This window comes from Haliotis cracherodii, unplaced genomic scaffold (assembly GCF_022045235.1).
Source record: "Haliotis cracherodii isolate W230 unplaced genomic scaffold, xgHalCrac1.p SCAF_12, whole genome shotgun sequence".
In the NCBI taxonomy this organism is placed as follows: domain Eukaryota; kingdom Metazoa; phylum Mollusca; class Gastropoda; order Lepetellida; family Haliotidae; genus Haliotis; species Haliotis cracherodii.
This window is the reverse complement of record NW_027266267.1, coordinates 20,600,262-20,620,381: the sequence shown is the minus strand read 5'-3', so window position 1 is coordinate 20,620,381 and position 20,120 is coordinate 20,600,262. Positions and strand designations below refer to the sequence as shown.

Below are 20,120 nucleotides of genomic sequence, written 5' to 3'. Positions count from 1 at the left end.
TACAGTTCCGTGGATTATAATGTATGAAACATCAAGCGAAGTCCTGATTAATCCTTTGTGTTATAAGTTTTATCACGAGACGTTGTGTCATCTGAGGTACAAATGCACTTGTTTCACACTCCAGTAATCTCGATCTCACAATCCCCTGAACATTCACTATTCCAACCGGTTTACGCTGTGGGATTTCAACATATGTAATCAGCTCAGACATTCGATACCTACCTACAATGAGGCGACATGCTTCACTAAATACTCCCTTGTCATATATTTCTATGAAGCGATTATCTTCTCCGTTGGGGTTAACCCACAGAGATTAAAGGCATATTACTGGCCACACCACGAGTCGGTGAAATTGGGTTTAACGTTGTGTTCAAACACATGCAAAGGCGAGTCATTGCTTCACCTGAAAAACAGTCCAGGAACATATGACATGTTGTTATTTCAACGTTTGGAAGATAATTTTCAACAAATATGGCACAGAAGTTGATGTAATACCTCCGAAATGCCCTTGTATTCTTATTTTAAGTTATCGCTGAAGTGTGAAGAATATTTGTATTGTGTACCGTGAGTAAATCTTGGTCATGTATGTCAAGGTTTAGATGCAGTGTACCCTGGCTGGAAATAGAAACTGGTAGAAAACTTAACATCCCTCGTGAAGAAAGAGTTGGCCTCATAGAAGACGAGTTTCATTTCCTGCTAGTGTGCCCTGCATATACTCACTTACCTCATCCTAGATTCCTCCAAAATATTATCTACACCCAAATGGTCCATCAGTTTAACATTCGTTTAACAACAATGGTGTTGCGCATGCGCGTGCGGTAGCATACTAACAGAGGCCTCTGACGTCTTTTGAAACACTTTGCAGTGACCAAATCTTTTGAAAACATTTGGAAACATCGGCTCTCCAACTATGTTAAAATAACCACAATGGTGTTGAAACACTTTGCAGTGACCAAATCTTTTGAAAACATTTGGAAACATCGGCTCTCCAACTGTGTTAAAATAACCACAATGGTGTTGAGCATGCGCGTGTAGCACCCTAACAGAGGCCTCTGGCGTCAATTTGGACACCTTCAAACGGTTGTATTTCCCTAACGACCCATTATATGTCTGTCGGGTTTGGTATCAAACGTCTCAGAATTTGGAGAGCTTTCCAACGAGCCATATTGCACTAAAATCGCTTAATATTTACGAAAAATGTGTTTTTCAGTCCAGTAAAAGGACTTCCAAGTCAGCAAACGGACAGGACATTGTTCTACCTTGTGTGTTTGAGAAACGCGCCAATTTTCGTTTTTGGACTAAATGCGCAGGTCTTTTGAAACACTTTGCAGTGACCAAATCTTTTCAAAACATTTGGAAACATTGAAAGGGTTACATTTGCTATCCAACTATGTTAAAATAACCACAATGGTGTTGCGCATGCGCCTGAGGTAGCACCCTAACAGAGGCCTCTGACGTCAATTTGGACACCTTCAAACGGTTGTATTCCCCCAACGACCCATTACATGTCTGTCGGATTTGGTATCAAACGTCTCGGAAATTGGAGAGCTATCCAACGAGCCATCTTGCACTAAAATTGCTTAATATTTAAGAAAAATGTGTTTTTCATCTCTCCAGCAAAACAACTTCCAAGTCAGCAAACGGACAAGGCATTGTTCTACCTTGTGTGTTTGAGAAACGCGCCAAATTTCGTTTTTGGAGTAAGGAGGAGGAGGGGGGAATTGGGAAAAACCCAGAGAAGCGGTCGTAAAAGGTGAACAAGATAGACAGTGTTGGTGTGGTGGTGGTTCTAAACATAGACGTGGTGGTGGTGGGGAGTGGAGGGTGGTGGTGAAGGGAGGGAGGGAGGAGGAGGTGGGTTCATTGTTTGGGTTTGGGGGTCGTCAAATCAGAGGATGAAATCGTTCTTTCGAGAGAGAGATGGGTGGCCCTGGAAAGGGCCGTTGGAAAACAAACTGGAAACTGGAAACAGCAGGAAACGGTAGGAACACTGGAACACTGGGAAACTGGAACATTGGAAAAACTGTAAACGATGGGAAACTGGAAAAAAACAGTGGAGCAGCATGTCCTCCCATGCGTTAGTCACTTTGCTCAGATGATCTATCTTCTTCATCCTCTACCTCCATCTCATCCTTGGACTGATGGTGTCGTCGGCGCTTTGAAGAGTGTTTTCTTGAGAGGCTTCTGTCCCGTTTTCTTTTCACTAGACGAGGTGTGATGCCCTCACGGAGATGTGTGACGCATTCTTTTAGGTCGAGGACATCGACGTGCATGGCTTCTATGAGATGAAGCACTTGTGTCACGGGTGTCACGGGTGTCACCGATGTCGACGTGGACGGGACTGCTGGCGTTTTCTTTCGACTGGGTTCTGGGCAATCTGCAGCGAAATGACCCACGACTTGGCAGTTGTAACAGGGACGCTGGGGTGTCTTCTTTCGACTGTGTTCTGGGCAATCTGCAGCGAAATGACCCATGACTTGACAGTTGTAACATGGGCCCTGGTTCTGCTTCTGCTTCTCTTGACTGCTTATCTTCGGACAGACATAGTGACGGTGGGCTTGAGTGTGACACTCGAGACATGTCACTTCAGGGCAGTACAGGTAACTGTGACTGTCGGTCTGGTACTTCATACAAATGTATCGAGGTGACATGTTTGGTTTCATAGAATGCAGTGTGTGAGTGACTCTTGTTTTTGTTTTTGTTATAGGAGAGCCACTGACACCCCTGATTGGTTCCCCAAGCCGCACCCCCGATTGGTTCGTTCCGGTGCCTGGCCTGCACCTCGGTTTTCTAAAACGGACCGACCCCTGTGTTTCTTTTCCATAGGAAATGGATTTTTCCATGGGAGAGAAAGCACAACCCCGGTTCGACCATTCACAGTCCAGCATGACCCGAGCACGGTCTCTGATTGGCCAACAACCCAAGCCTCTGGTTGGTCAGATTTCGATCCGGTTTTTATCGGGGTGTGCATTTCGATTCTGTTTTGTTTTTTCTTCATCCTACAGACAACATAACACTACTATTGGTTCAACTTTTTTTAATCCCCCGCTCACATGAACCAACACAACAAAGCAAAAAGTCACAGGATTAGGAGCGTCCCTGTGATTTTTGTGAACACGAGGATGAACACGAGGGTGACCACGAGGGTATGAACGTCTGTACACTTTGAAAAAAAAAGAAACTTTGTCATTTGGGGTGAACAAGACACTCGACTCTTCTCTTCCGTGCTTCTTGGGACACCAAACGTCAGTATTTTTCGTTCACTTCTCCATCAGGACAAAACACACACAAGTATTCGCAGGGGACTTTGGCGTGCTTCAGATGTTCTTTCCACGGTTTGTCTGTGACTTCCCATTGGTGGAGTGTCACACCGCAGCAATAACAGGTAACACAGTCACCTCGTCCTGGATAGAAATAGCCACCCATGGCCATGTCATAAGGGGTCTGGGTCATCTGTTTAGGCCACGTTTGAAAAGACCTCAGACGTTCTTGAAATGAATCATAGTTTGGATGAGAAGGATGACATTAGGTGTAAGAAGGAAAAGGTCCCTCCAGAATGTCACTGAGTCGCCATGTGTCGTCCATAAAGATGGTGTCGTCCATAAAGAGTGGGCGTTTTCTCGCTTCTTGTTCTCCCGCCTTTTCAGACACCCACTCGGAATCGGGGACAACATCTCGGGAGGATGACATGGCATTCATAGATCGTCTTTGCTCCATGATGACTGTGACTTCACTGAAAGAAGGTCTGGGAGTTCGCCTGATTTTATGAAACTCTCCTCCCTACCCCCTTCAACGGAAGGTCATGACCTCCTCCACCTCATCCACCTCATCACGTGACGTCATCCTGTGTTTGGGCTGACTGACACACGGCATGATACATGACATGACACATGACACACGGTGGGTGTGGTGGTGTGTACTGGAATGCCTGACACCAGGCATCTGATCTTTCAAGCATGGCCTTTCTCTTTTATCTGTGTATACTATATAATATATTACAACGAGCATGTGCACTGACATGACAGACGCACAGACAGACAACGTAGACGACATCTCAACCCAACCTCTACCCTCGGTTCGGCACTCTATTGGAGTTGAGATCAATCAAAACACAAAGAGTCAGTTCAATCAATCACTGTTTAATAATGAAAAAAACAATCACAACCAGATACATTGGAAATACGAAAAGACAATGGAGGAGGGAGTGCTTTGCATGTCCCTACAACAAAAATAACGCGACAACGTTTTCCTCTTTCATCTTCAAGCTCTTCTATCTTCAAGCTCTTCGGGTGAAGATGAGGTCACCCTAAGATGTGGCCCTCCATCATACTGTCCCAAACAGGTCCCAAACATGTGAGAGGTCCATCAGTTAAACAAGTACAGTCTATGGCTTCCCCGAAACAGATATGACACATCACTTGGCCACTGTTGCAGCTTATGTATCTTAACATGTTGTTGTGTCGGCAAGCACTACATTCACGTTGTAGGGGAGTGAGTTGAGCTTCTCCATAAGGATCCTGGTCAATGTTGTCATCGTTGCAAACCATGGGCATACCTGAGGAGAAGACATGAACATCTTCCGGTGATGCTGATGACCAAGAAGCATCAAGCAGGGGGGGCGTGTCCAGATCCATGGAAGGGAGAGTGGCCAGCTTGTGCGCTTCATGATCATCACTGTCACCAGTCGCCATCGTCACAGGTGCATTCGGTGAATAGCCCAGTCTCTACCAGCACACTGTAACCTTGTCCCGTTTCTACCATCACACTGTAACCTAGTCCCGTCTCTACCAGCACACTGTAACCTAGTCTCCCGCCTCTACCAGCACACTGTAACCTTGTCCGGTCTCTACCAGCACAGTGTAACCTAGTCCCGCATCTACCATCACACTGTAACTTAGTCCCGTCTCTACCAGCACACTGTAACCTAGTCCCGCCTCTACCAGCACACTGTAACCTAGTCCCGTCTTAACCAGCACACTGTAACCTAGTCCCGTCTTAACCAGCACACTGTTACCTAGTCCCGTCTCTACGAGCACACTGTAACCTTGTCCCATCTCTACCAGCACACTGTAACCTAGCCCAGTCTCTACCAGCACACTGTAACCTTGTCCCCTCTCTACCAGCACACTGTAACCTAGTCCCGTCTCTACCAGCACACTGTAACCTAGTCCCGTCTCTACCAGCACACTGTAACCTAGTCCCGTCTCTACCATCACACTGTAACCTTGTCCCCTCTCTACCATCACACTGTAACCTTGTCCCATCTCTACCATCACACTGTAACCTAGTCCCGTCTCTACCATCACACTGTAACCTTGTCCCATCTCTACCAGCACACTGTAACCTAGTCCCGTCTCTACCAGCACACTGTAACCTAGTCCCGTCTCTACCATCACACTGTAACCTAGTCCCGTCTCTACCATCACACTGTAACCTAGTCCTATCTCTACCAGCACACTGTAACCTAGTCCCGTCTCTACCATCACACTGTAACCTTGTCCCCTCTCTACCAGCACACTGTAACCTAGTCCCGTCTCTACCAGCACACTGTAACCTAGTCCCGTCTCTACCATCACACTGTAACCTTGTCCCCTCTCTACCAGCACACTGTAGCCTAGTCCCGCTTCTACCATCATACTGTAACCTAGTCCGGTCTCTACCAACACTGTGTAACCTAGTCCCGTTTCTACCATCACACTGTTACCTAGTCCCGTCTCTACCAGCACACTGTAACCTTGTCCCGTCTCTCTCAGCACACTGTAACATTGTCCAGTCTCTACCAGCACACTGTAACATTGTCCAGTCTCTACCATCACACTGTAACCTAGACCCGTCTCTACCAGCACACCGTAACCTTGTCCCATCTCTACCAGCACACTGTAACCTAGTCCCATCTCTACCAGTACACTGTAACCTTGTCCCGTTTCTAACAGCACACCGTCACCTAGTCCCGTCTGTACGAGCACACTGTAACATTGTCCAGTCTCTACCATCACACTGTAACCTTGTCCCGTCTCTACCAGCACACTGTAACATTGTCCAGTCTCTACCACCACACTGTAACCTTGTCCCATCTCTACCAGTACACTGTAACCTTGTCCCGTTTCTAACAGCACACCGTCACCTAGTCCCGTCTGTACGAGCACACTGTAACATTGTCCAGTCTCTACCATCACACTGTAACATTGTCCAGTCTCTACCATCACACTGTAACATTGTCCAGTCTCTACCATCACACTGTAACATTGTCCAGTCTCTACCATCACACTGTAACCTAGTCCCGTCTCTACCAGCACACTGTAACCTAGTCCCGCCTCTACCATCACACTGTAACCTTGTCCCGTCTCTACCAGCACACTGTTACCTAGTCCCATCTCTACCAGCACACTGTAACCTTGTCCCGTCTCTACCAGCACACTGTAACCTTGTCCCGTCTCTACCAGCACACTGTTACCTAGTCCCATCTCTACCAGCACACTGTAACCTTGTCCCGTTTCTAACAGCACACCGTCACCTAGTCCCGTCTGTACGAGCACACTGTAACATTGTCCAGTCTCTACCATCACACTGTAACATTGTCCAGTCTCTACCATCACACTGTAACATTGTCCAGTCTCTACCATCACACTGTAACATTGTCCAGTCTCTACCATCACACTGTAACCTAGTCCCGTCTCTACCAGCACACCGTAACCTAGTCCCGCCTCTACCATCACACTGTAACCTTGTCCCGTCTCTACCAGCACACTGTTACCTAGTCCCATCTCTACCAGCACACTGTAACCTTGTCCCGTCTCTACGAGCACACTGTAACCTAGTCCCGTCTCTACCAGCACACTGTAACCTAGTCCCGTCTCTACCATCACACTGTAACCTTGTCCCGTCTCTACCATCACACTGTAACCTAGTCCCGTCTCTACCAGCACACTGTAACCTAGTCCCGTCTCTACCATCACACTGTAACCTTGTCCCGTCTCTACCAGCACACTGTTACATTGTCCCATCTCTACCAGCACACTGTAACCTTGTCCCGTCTCTACCATCACACTGTAACCTTGTCCCGTCTCTACCAGCACACTGTTACATTGTCCCGTCTCTACCAGCACACTGTAACCTTGTCCCGTCTCTACCATCACACTGTAACCTTGTCCCGTCTCTACCAGCACACTTTAACCCAGCAACTCACGTCGGACTTTCCTCCCACTTTAAGATGACACGCCATGATATTACTTGAATACTGTTAAAAGCCGTGTTAAACCCAACTCACTCACTCACTCCACCCCCCCCCCCCCCCCATCCAACCACTATTCCGGCAATGATAAACTTCGCTTTCACAGCATATGTATAAGCAATGTCTGAAGAGTTGTCTCCCTTGATATATTTATCATTCCTAAGGACATATATATATACTGCATTTTTCAAGCACTTACTACCGCTACAATTTAAATATTCTGTCCGTTAGCGTACATTTTGGAAATAAGAATCCACGGCTGTAATCTGCATAAGGAATTGGACGTAAATTGACATTTTGAGAAATTTGAAGGCTGCAGGTGATCGTCATTTACATTTCTGATTTCTCATCGCGATTTGTTTGGATCTAAGTTAGCTTTTTTCTGCTCCATTAGATTAAAAACACGAGATACTTGTGCGCATGTGCACACATCCATTATAAATGGACATTTCTTGAACAATGCACTTTGCAATTTTTGTCATTACAGTAAGTAATATTCATTATCGTTGGAATGGTTTGTTTTTACTTTGTATGTTTTAGCACACATGCATCTTTCTTAGTTATTGAATGATCGCGTTATTTTGTTAGTTAATTTGAAGTGGGTTTTGTTGCCAATTTTGCAAATCGCCAGACCTTGAAGTAAACTTCTACCTCATCCCCCACGAAAAGGAAAATGGAAAAGTAAGATTCCGGAGAGAATATGGGAATGAGGACCAGAGCAGGGACAATTATCATGTGAGTTACGTGCCAGTTTACTTTCACTTTCAGAATTTTCTCTTTCTTTTGAGTTGCATGTAGATGCTATTCAGAAGGGTTTCGCAGCAGTTTTGACCAAACCTGATGTGGAGAGAAGCGAGTAATCAGTTTTGCAAGTCAATTTAAGAATTAATACAATACTATCCTGCACAAAAGCTAGAATTGGAAGTTGGCGATCGCTGGGAAAGTTCGAACAGTTGTTTGTTGTTTAACGCCGCAGTCACCAATATTTCAGCCATATAGCAGCGGTCTGTAAATAATCGAGTCTGGACCAGACAATCCAGTGATTACCATCATGAGCATCGATCCACACAATTGGGATACGATGACATGCACTAACCAATCAGCGAGCCTGACCACCCGATCCCGTTAGTCGCCTCTTACGACAAGCATAGTCGTCTTTTACGGCAAGCATGGGTTGCTGAAGACCTATTCTACCCCGGTTCTTCATCAGGTAGAGAGTTAGAACTAAACATGTACTCTTACCAGCACAAAACTGTCAGTATTGTCTTGATAATGTATGTCACGAATTGTCATATTCATGAGATTGTATTTTATGATGTTTAAGCGTGTATATGATTTATCACGAACCTGTGTATACACCTTACACTCGCGATATTGTGTATTATCGTACATGTAATTTCTCGATGTATATAGTAGCATCATACCTTTATATATTATGTAGACCTTCAGACTCAAAACAATACTGCTTATATTTTCATTGCGGGGCAGACTCGCACCCAACCGGACAATGTCATTCAACTACTTTTACGTGTATACATCATTTATAAGCATAAATGATATATAAATTTAAATGATAAATCATAACCCTGGCGCACTGACGTCACACAGTAAAAGTACTTTTATATAATTAGACGATGTCCATCACTTGTCATTGAGGATTGTTGATTGACGTCCCAATTAAGTGACATGTCACCTGTCATGCATGTCAAGTCTCAGCATCATTAGTTATTAGATCGACTTGATTGACATTTATGCATAAGTCCATTCAAATGAAACTGTAAAATATTCACTGCGTACATTGTCCAATCAGAGTGAGTGAGTGAGTATGGTTTTACGCCGCTTTTAGCAATATTCCAGCAATATCACGGCGGGGGACACCAGAAATGGGCTTCACACATTGTATTCATTGTATTGATTGGACAAAGGGGCAGTTGGGTAGCCTAGTGGTTAAAGCGTTCGCTCGTCACGCCAAAGACCCGGGTTCGATTCCCGACATGTTTACAATGTGTGAAGCCCATTTCTGGTGTCCCCCGCCGTGATGTTGCTGGAATATTGCTAAAAGCGGCGTAAAACCATACTCACTCACTCACTCCCATATGGTCAGTCTGTGACCTCGCTACGCCATTACTTCTACTATACTATACAATAGAAACATTATTCAAACACTTTTTTCTTGTAATTACCATTATGCCCGCTTTGTTGGATAAAAAAAACCCCTTCATGGCCTATTCAATATTTGTGTACCTTGTTACCATCGTTACTTGTACGCGTCTTTGTTTGTTTTTATTTTGCTGTGTGTTCTATTTATCTGTACGCCAGTTGATATTCTCACGACGATCTTACCAAACTGAGAAAGACATCTTTTATTGACTGACTGCACTGATGAGACCTCCCGGACGTCTGATGAAACCTCCCGGACGTCTGATGAAACCTCCCGGACGTCTGATGAAACCTCCTGGACGTTCCCGCCTCTACCATCACACTGTAACCTTGTCCCGTCTCTACCAGCACACTGTTACCTAGTCCCATCTCTACCAGCACACTGTAACCTTGTCCCGTCTCTACCAGCACACTGTAACCTAGTCCCGTCTCTACCAGCACACTGTAACCTAGTCCCGTCTCTACCATCACACTGTAACCTTGTCCCGTCTCTACCATCACACTGTAACCTAGTCCCGTCTCTACCAGCACACTGTAACCTAGTCCCGTCTCTACCATCACACTGTAACCTTGTCCCGTCTCTACCAGCACACTGTTACATTGTCCCATCTCTACCAGCACACTGTAACCTTGTCCCGTCTCTACCATCACACTGTAACCTTGTCCCGTCTCTACCAGCACACTGTTACATTGTCCCGTCTCTACCAGCACACTGTAACCTTGTCCCGTCTCTACCATCACACTGTAACCTTGTCCCGTCTCTACCAGCACACTTTAACCCAGCAACTCACTTCGGACTTTCCTCCCACTTTAAGATGACACGCCATGATATTACTTGAATACTGTTAAAAGCCGTGTTAAACCCAACTCACTCACTCACTCCATCCCCCCCCCCCCCCCCCCATCCAACCACTATTCCGGCAATGATAAACTTCGCTTTCACAGCTAATGTATAAGCAATGTCTGAAGAGTTGTCTCCCTTGATATATTTATCATTCTTAAGGACATATATATATACTGCATTTTTCAAGCACTTACTACCGCTACAATTTAAATATTCTGTCCGTTAGCGTACATTTTGGAAATAAGAATCCACGGCTGTCATCTGCATAAGGAATTGGACGTAAATTTACATTTTTAGAAATTTGAAGGCTGCAGGTGATCGTCATTTACATTTCTGATTTCTCATCGCGATTTGATTGGATCTAAGTTAGCTTTTTTCTGCTCCATTAAATTAAAAACACGAAATACTTGTGCGCATGTGCACACATCCATTATAAATGGACATTTCTTGAACAATGCACTTTGCAATTTTTGACATTACAGTAAGTAATATTCATTATCGTTGGAATGGTTTGTTTTTACTTTGTATGTTTTAGCACACATACATCTTTCTTAGCTATTGAATGATCGCGTTATTTTGTTAATCTATTTGAAGTGGGTTTTGTTGCCAATTTTGCAAATCGCCAGACCTTGAAGTAAACTTCTACCTCATCCCCCACGAAAAGGAAAATGGAAAAGTAAGATTCCGGAGAGAATATGGGAATGAGGACCAGAGCAGGGACAATTATCATGTGAGTTACGTGCCAGTTTACTTTCACTTTCAGAATTTTCTCTTTCTTTGCATGTAGATGCTATTCAGAAGGATTTCGCGGCAGTTTTGACCAAACCTGATGAGGAGAGAAGCGAGTAATCATTTTTGCAAGTCAATTTAAGAATTAATGCAATACTATCCTGCACAAAAGCTAGAATTGGAAGTTGGCGATCGCTGGGAAAGTTCGAACAGTTGTTTGTTGTTTAACGCCGCACTCACCAATATTTCAGCCATATAACAGCGGTCTGTAAATAATCGAGTCTGGACCAGACAATCCAGTGATTACCATCATGAGCATCGATCCACACAATTGGGATACGATGACATGCACTAACCAATCAGCGAGCCTGACCACCCGTTCCCGTTAGTCGCCTCTTACGACAAGCATAGTCGTCTTTTACGGCAAGCATGGGTTGCTGAAGACCTATTCTTCCCCGGTTCTTCATCAGGTAGAGAGTTAGAACTGAAAATATACTCTTACGAGCACAAAACTGTCAGTATTGTCTTGATAATGTATGTCACGAATTGTCATATTCATGATTATTGTATTTTATGATGTTTAAGCGTGTATATGATTTATCACTAACCCGTGTATACACCTTACACTCGCGATATTGTGTATTATCGTACATGTAATTTCTCGATGTATATAGTAGCATCATACCTTTATATATTATGTAGACCTTCAGACCCAAAACAATACTGCTTATATTTTCATTGCGGGGCAGACTCGCACCCAACCGGACAATGTCATTCAACTACTTTTACGTGTATACATAATTTATAAGCATAAATGGTATATAAATTTAAATGATAAGTCATAACCCTGGCGCACTGACGTCACACAGTAAAAGTACTTTTATATAATTAGACGATGTCCATCACTTGTCATTGAGGATTGTTGATTGACGCCCCAAGTGACATGTCACCTGTCATGCATGTAAAGTCTCAGCATCATTATTTATTAGATCGACTTGATTGACATTTATGCATAAGTCCATTCAAATGAAACTGTAAAATATTCACTGCGTACATTGTCCAATCAGAGTGAGTGAGTGAGTGTGGTTTTAGGCCGCTTTTAGCAATATTCCAGTAATATCACGGCGGGGGACACCACAAATGGGCTTCACACATTGTATTCATTGTATTGATTGGACAAAGGGGCAGTTGGGTAGCCTAGTGGTTAAAGCGTTCGCTCGTCACGCCAAAGACCCGGGTTCGATTCCCGACATGTTTACAATGTGTGAAGCCCATTTCTGGTGTCCCCCGCCGTGATGTTGCTGGAATATTGCTAAAAGCGGCGTAAAACCATACTCACTCACTCACTCCCATATGGTCAGTCTGTGACCTCGCTACGCCATTACTTCTACTATACTATACAATAGAAACATTATTCAAACACTTTTTTCTTGTAATTACCATTATGCCCGCTTTGTTGGATAAAAAAACCCGTTCATGGCCTATTCAATATTTGTGTACCTTGTTACCATGGTTACTTGTACGCGTTTTTGTTTGTTTTTATTTTGCTGTGTGTTCTATTTATTTGTACGCCAGTTGATATTTTCACGACGATCTTACCAACCTGAGAAAGACATGTTTTATTGACTGACTGCACTGATGAAACCTCCCGGACGTCTGATGAAACCTCCCGGACGTCTGATGAAACCTCCCGGACGTCTGATGAAACCTCCTGGACGTTCCCGGGCGTCCCCGGACGTTAAATAGAAGGACCCCTATTCTGCTGTATGAAGGAAAGGAATTTGGAGTATTGAGCTTTACAGTTGTTTTTAAAAGTGAAAACCACTCCCCATTGCAGTCAGAGACCCCAATGAGGAAGTTGACGCCGTTTTGAACATTTCAGTTTTATCACGGGGTATCAACTTCATGTGGGAGGAAAGCCTGAGGTGATGCAGGTCGCACACATTCATCACTGGTGAAACCAGTCAGCACGGCCGTGGTTCTTACAAGCAGGTTGACAACATGATAAAGCTTATTACTATACAAGTTTATTCAAAACAAATTTACAAACGTTATGAGGGAAAGCACCAAGTAATCACTTAAGAACAAATTATTGTTTAAGTGCTCCAATGATCAGGGGTATCATTAAACAAGAAAAAGTAATAATGAAAATGTGATAACAGCTTCACAGGTTTACTACTAACAACTAATTGTACCAGAGCAGCTGTATTACAGTAATAAAATGAGGGTAGCTAAAACAACACTTTGACAACACAACAACAACAACACACTCATAATATCCTTGGGGATAAAGACACAAGATCTTGAAAAAAAGTAGATGTATATACAATGAGTATCAAAATAAAGCACTGAACATGAGCTATACAATGTTATCATTAAAGATTATAACAAGCTGTGTACAATTATTGGGGAGGCAACAACGATAGAAAATACATGAGAAATATCGGAGTGTACAAATTAATTCCCCTAATGTTTGAAAATCATAGTTACAAAAACATTTTCAAAATATGAATAAGGTAGTGAACATACAGGAGATAAACAAAAAACTAATGGCACACTCATGTATTGACTTGATGGTTGTTGTTTGTTTACAGACAATCGTCATACTGCAGAAATATTGCAGAGTCCAGCGTTCAACAACAACGAGTCTGGACCAGAAAATCCAGTGATTGACATCATGGTCACCGATCCACGCAGTTTGGATATGATGTCAGGCATCAACCAAGTCAGCGAGCCTGAACACCCGATTCTGTTAGTTGCCTCTTGCAGCAAGCATAGTCACCTTTTACGGCAAGCATAAGTTGCTGAAGACCGATTCTACCCCAGAGAGTATGCCATTAGATCACAAGAGAATGAAATAGTTGGGTCACTAATTATCTAACACAGAATACAATGACACTGAACGACGACAACTGGTGTCGGAAATATAGCCGGGGAGTGGTGCAGTCTCTGGACCTTGATAAGGGTCGATTTTATGAACCGGTGACAAATGATAGTATACCATCACTCGGACAATGCAGACAATATTTGACACATGACAAGAACTATTAAGATATTTATCATGGGCTTGTGGATTTTGACTGCTTTCGGCACTATTCAAGAATATCAGGTCAGCTGAAGACCTATTCTACGCCGGATCTTCACAGGTCTTTGTACTCATCTGGACTAATGCCGATTTTATAGTGCTAACCAACTTGAGATACCATAGTTTAAAATGAAAACCAGTCCTTGTTTTAGACCCTTGATGCTGAGAACCAGGCAGGGTAACAACAAGTGTTATCTTTTAACGTCATTTGGTATGACGCGACCAGGGAATCAAACCCCGACCACCCGCTTTCCGGATAGACACTCTATCCACTATACCACGAAGGCAGTGACGTGACGAATGGAACCCAACCCAGCAAACATTTTAGCCACAATGCTTGGCTGTTACCTCAAGTTAAAACTGTACCGGGTACTTATTGAATACTTCATGAATGTTGGAATTTATGGCTATCGATATGAAATACATTAGTATTGTCATTAATGCCACTGGAATTTGCAATGATAGAGGCAAAATTTGACCCAGATATGTTGAACGATTGAAACACTGTGACTTGACTGTATCATGCATTTAAGAATACCAGGCTTGTTTAGAAAGTATGAAATGAATACATCCAGAGCAGCATGGCTCAACCACATCTGTATATATCCATTCTTGTGACAGGCCGACATAGAGTTTCACAATTAATATGACAAATGCAGACTGAATTTGAAACATGGCAGAAACCTATGGGTACCCTCACAGCTATAAACACTCAACTTTTGTCAGTGTGGCTTTGAATTACTAAACTATACACTAAATTCCAAAACATTAACGTTGCCATTAATTATGCCTGTATGTATCAATCCTGAGAGAGGCTGTAATAAATTTTATATGCTGGTTTAGAAGTTGTATTTTACGCCGCTTTTTAGCAATTTTCAGCAAAGTGACTGCGGGGGACACCAGAAATGGGCTTCACACATTGTACCCATTTGGGGAATGGAACCCTTGTCTTCAGCGTGACGAGCGAACACTTTAACCACTAGGCTACCTCACCGGCCCCTCGGTTTTGGAGTAGACCGTAACACAACATGGAAGTCCCATTTAACCCACTCCTATACTAACCTAAGTGATACAGTTAAGTACAACGTGCTGACTATAATTATACTGATTGTGGTGCTGGAGTCTTCAGTGTGACAATCACACAGAGAGTTGGGAGCAGCATGGCTATTGGACACACTCCAGTCCATCATGGATGAACGAAGCAGAGTCCAAAACTAATCTATTGGTATTCGGAGGAAATGCCTGTTGGAGAGAAAGATACATCTATTCTCTATAAATCCAGAAATGGGACGGTTAAACGTGCATGTATATAGTCATGTCTTAATTATCTTCACCGCAACATTTAACAGATTATTGGAACAGGACTGAATACACATTTTTCAATATTTTCTGTGAAAAATGACAAATAGCACATAGGAGAACCTACGTGTCATAAACAATGGATGACGTCATTAATTATATGCAAACAATGCGTTGATATGACGTGGCATTGCTATGGGACGCTTCGCAAATAATATAAACAATGGGATAATAGGATTACAAAGCATTATAATTGCTATCCCATGATGACTGGCTCAGTGAGAATTGTTGAAAATTTTAGTAATATAGCAAATTATCCATTGGGCGTGCAGACATGCCCGAGTGTGTGCCCGAATGTGTGCCCGTGTTTGTGCCCATGTGTGTGCCCGAGTGTGTGCCCGTGTTTTCCCGTGCCCGTGTGTTTGCCCGAGTGTGTGCCCGTGTGTGTGCCCGAGTGTGTGCCCGAGTGTGTGCCCGGTTGTGTGCCTGAGTGTGTGCCCGTGTGTATGCCCGAGTGTGCCCTTGTGTGTGCCCGTATGTGTGCGCGAGTGTGTCCCCGAGTGTGTGCCCGTGTGTGTGACCGATTGTGTGCCCGTGTGTGTGCCCGTGAGTGTGCCCATGTGTGTGCCCGAGTGTGTGCCCGAGTGTTTGCCCGTGAGTGTGCCCATGTGTGTGCCCGAGTGTGTGCCCGAGTGTTTGCCCGTGTGTGTGCCCGTGTGTGTGCCCGAGTGTGTGCCCGTGTTTTCCCGTGCCCGAGTGTTTGCCCGTGTGTGCCCGGATGCGTGCCTGTGTGTGTGTGCCCGTGTTTTTCCGTGCCCGTGTGAGTGCCCGAATGTGTGCACGTGTTTTTCCGTGCCCGAGTGTGTGCATGTATGTGTGTGCATGTGTGTGCCCGTATGTGTGTCCATGTGTGTGCCCGAGTGTGTGCCCGTGTGTGTGCCCGAGTGTGTGCCCAAGTGTGCCCGAGTGTGTGACCGAGTGTTTGCCCGGGTGTGTGCCCGGGTGTGTGCCCGGGTGTGTGCCCGAGTGTGTGCCCAAGTCTGCCCGTGTGTGTGCCCAAATGTTTGCCCGTGTGCGTGCCCGGGTGTGTGCCTGTGTGTGTGCCCGTGATTTCCTGTTTCCTGTGCCCGTGTGTGTCCCCGTATGTGTGCCTGTGTGTTTGCCCGTGTGTGTGCCCGAGTGTTTGCCCGTGACTGTGCCCGAGTGTGCCCGTGTGTGTGCCCGTATGTGTGCCCGTATGTGTGCCCGAGTGTGTGCTCGAGTGTGTGCCTGTGTTTGTGTCCGAGTGTGTGCCCGTATGTGTGCCCGAGTGTGTGCCCGTATGTGTGTGCCCGAGTGTGTGCCTGTATGTGTGCCCGAGTGTGTGCCCGTATGTGTGCCCGTATGTGTGTGCCCGAGTGTGTGCCCGAGTGTGTGCCCGAGAGTGTGCCCGTGTGTTTCCCCTGGTGTGTGCCCGAGTGTGTGCCCGTGTGTGCGCCCGAGGGTTGGCCCGTGTTTTCCCGTGCCCAAGTGTTTGCACGTATGTGTGCCCGAGTGTGTGCCCGAGTGTGTCCCCGGGTGTTTGCCCGGGTGTGTGCCCAAGTATGTGCCCGTGTTTTCCCGTGCCCGTGTGTGTGCCCGAATGTGTGCCCGAATGTGTGCCCGAGAGTGTGCCTGCATGTGTGCGAGTCTGTGTGCCCGAGTGTGTGCCCTAGTGTACCCGAGTGTGTGCCCGAAAATGTGCCAGTGAGTGTGCCCATGTTTTTTCCCGAGTGTGTCCCTAAGTGTGTGCCCGAGTGTGTGCCCGTTTGTGCCCGTGTGTGCCCGTGTGTGTGCCCGTGTGTGTGCTCGTGTGTGTGCCCGGTGTGCCCGTATGTGTGCCCGAGCGTGCCCGTATGTGTTTGCTGTGATGCCGAGTTATCAGGAGGTACACATGGGCACCGTCATGGGCTTGGAAGTGGATGATCGTTACACTTGCATGTCAGGTGAGGTACCTGAGGCTAGTGGTAACTGGTTGCAACTGGGGTTGGTGGCAACAGAAACATGATAGCGACCGAGGCTAGTGGAAACTGAGGTGGGTGGCAACTGAGGCAGGTGGCAACTGAGGCAGGCAGCAACTGAGACAGGCAGGAAACCGAGGCTGGTGGAAACTAAGGTGGGTGGCAACTGAGGCTGGTGGCAAATGAGACCAGTGCCAACTGAAGCTGATGGCAACTGAAGCTGATGGCAACTGAGGCTGGTGGCAACTGAAGCTGGTGGTAACTGAGGCTGGTGGCAACTAAAGCTGGTGGCAACTGAAGCTGGTGGCAACTGAAGCTGGTGGCAACTGAGGCTGGTGGCAACTAAAGCTGGTGGCAACTGAAGCTGGTGGCAACTGAAGCTGGTGGCAACTGAGGCCGGTGGCAACTGAGGCCGGTGGCAACTGAAGCTGGTGGCAACTGAGGCTGGTGGCAACTGAAGCTGGTGGCAACTGAGGCTGGTGGCAACTGAAGCTGGTGGCAACTGAGGCTGGTGGCACCTGAGGCTGGTGACAACTGATGATCGTGGCAACTGAAGCTGGTGGCAACTGAGACCAGTCCAAACTGAGTCTTGTGCCAACTGAGGCCAGTGCCAACTGAGGCTGGCTGCAATTGAGACAAGAAGACAACTGTGGCTTGTGGCTCGAGGCAGAGGCGTTGGCTGGTTGCAACTGACGCTGGCGGCAACTGAGGCAGGTTACTTGTTGCAACTTAGGCTGGTGGTAACTGTGGTTTGTGGAAACTGAGGCAGACGACAACTTGTGGCTTGTGGCTTGTGGCAACTGAGGCAGGTTACTTGAGGCAACTTAGGCTGGTGGCAATTGAGGCAGATGACAACTGTGGTTTGTGGCTCGTGGCAACCAAGACAGGGTGGCTACCTAGGCAAGTGGCAACTGTGGCTTGTGGCAACTGAGGCAGGTTACTTGTGGCAACTTAGGCTGGTGGCAATTGAGGCTAGCGGCAACTTAGGCAGGTGGCACATGAGGCTGGTGGCTTGTGGCAACTGAGGCTGGAGCCAGATACCTGGTGGCAACTGAGGCTGGCGGCAACGTAGGGTGGTGGCAAATGAGGTCTGAATTCAACTGGGACAGGATGGATGTGGCTCGTTGCAATTGAGGCAGGTTACTTGTGGCATCTTAGGCTTGTGGCAATTGAGGCAGGTGACAAATGGGGCTTTTGGCTCGTTGCAACTTAGGCTGCAGGCTGGTGGCTGGCTGCAACTTAGACAGGTGGCATATGAGGCTGGAGGCTTGTGGCAACTGAGGCTGGAGCTAGATGCCTGGTGGCAACTGAGGCTGGCTACAATTTGTGGCAACTGGGGCTGGAGCCCGATGTCTGGTGGCAACTGAGGCTCTATACAACTGAGGCTGGAGGCAACTGAGGCTGACTACAACTAAGACAGGATGGCAACCTAGGCTTGTGGCAATCGGGGCTGGTGACAATCGGGGCTGGTGGCAATTGAGGCAGGTGGCAACTGTGGCTTGTGGCAACTGAGGCAGGTTACTAGTGGCAACTTAGGCTGGTGGCAATTGAGGTAGGTGGCAATTGGCTTGTGGCAACTGAGGCAGGTTACTTGTGGCAACTGAGGCAGGTTACTTGTGGCTTTTGGCTCATGGCAACTTAGGCTGCAGGCTGGTGGCTGGCGGCAACTTAGCCAGGTGGCACATGAGGCTGGTGGCTTGTGGCAACTGAGGCTGGAGCCAGATGTCTAGTGGTAACTGAGGCTCTTTACAACTGACTCTGGCGGCAACTGAGGCTGGCTACAACTAAGACAGGATGGCAACCGAGGCAGACAGGAACTAAGGCGGTGTCTCGTTGCAATTGAGGCAGGTGGCCACTAAGGCCGGTGGCAACTGAGGCAGGTTCCATGTGCCAAATGAGGCAGGATACTTGTGGCAACTAAGGCTGGTGGCAACTGAGGCAGGTGGCAGGTGACTTGTGCCAAATGAGGCAGGTTACTTGTGGCAACTTAGGCTGGTGGCAATTGAGGTAGGTGGCAACTGTGGCTTGTGGCTCATGGCAACTTAGGCTGCAGGCTGGTGGTTGGCGGCAACTTAGGTAGGTGGCACATGAGGCTGGTGGCTTGGGGCAACTGAGGCTGGAGCCAGATGCCTGGTGGCAACTGAGGCTAGCAGCAACCTAGGGTCGTGGCAAATAAGGCTGGCTGCGCCTGAGACAGGATGGCTGTGGCTCGTTGCAATTGAGGCAGGGGGCCACTAAGGCAGGTGGCCACTAAGGCCGGTGGCAACTGAGGCGGGAGGCAACTGAGGTGGGTGGCAACTGAGGCTTGCAGCTGGGGACAACTGACGCAGATGGCAACAGACTCATTCCACCAACGAAATGACAATATGTAGGAACCCTGAGGTCATTCAGGTCGTTGTTAACACCCCTTTATGGTACTCCCTCCACGGTCGAAATTACACCGTGGAGGGACCCTGAGGTGATGTCAAGTCATCAACACACCTTCATGGAACTCCCTCTACCGTCAAATTAGAATGAGGAGGGACCCTGGTGTGTTGATGACTTGACTGTAAATAACAGCGACAAAATACATTCCATAATCACAAGGGGGCAACTGAGGCTGGCTGCAATTGAGTCTGGTGGTAACTGAGGCAGGTTAGTTGTGGCAACTTAGGCTGGCTGCAACTGAGTCTGGTGGTAACTGAGGCAGGTTACTTGTGGCAACTTAGGCTGGCTGCAACTGAGTCTGGTGGCAACTGAGGCAGGTTACTTGTGGCAACTGTGCCTGACTGCAACTGAGGCAGGTGGTAACCT

The 20,120-nt window shown here is 46.5% G+C and overlaps 1 protein-coding gene across 1 annotated transcript; it reads right to left on the bottom strand.

Moving 5' to 3' along the window:
* Positions 1–5,700: 5,700 nt before the first annotated feature.
* LOC139457159 (glutamine-rich protein 2-like) lies at positions 5,701–7,133 on the bottom strand. The gene is made up of 2 exons (XM_071238584.1): positions 6,291–7,133; positions 5,701–5,757 (listed from the first exon to the last, which is right to left on the bottom strand). Exons 1-2 carry the CDS (start codon positions 7,131–7,133, stop codon positions 5,701–5,703), a joined length of 900 nt encoding a protein of 299 aa, XP_071094685.1.
* Positions 7,134–20,120: the final 12,987 nt, after the last annotated feature.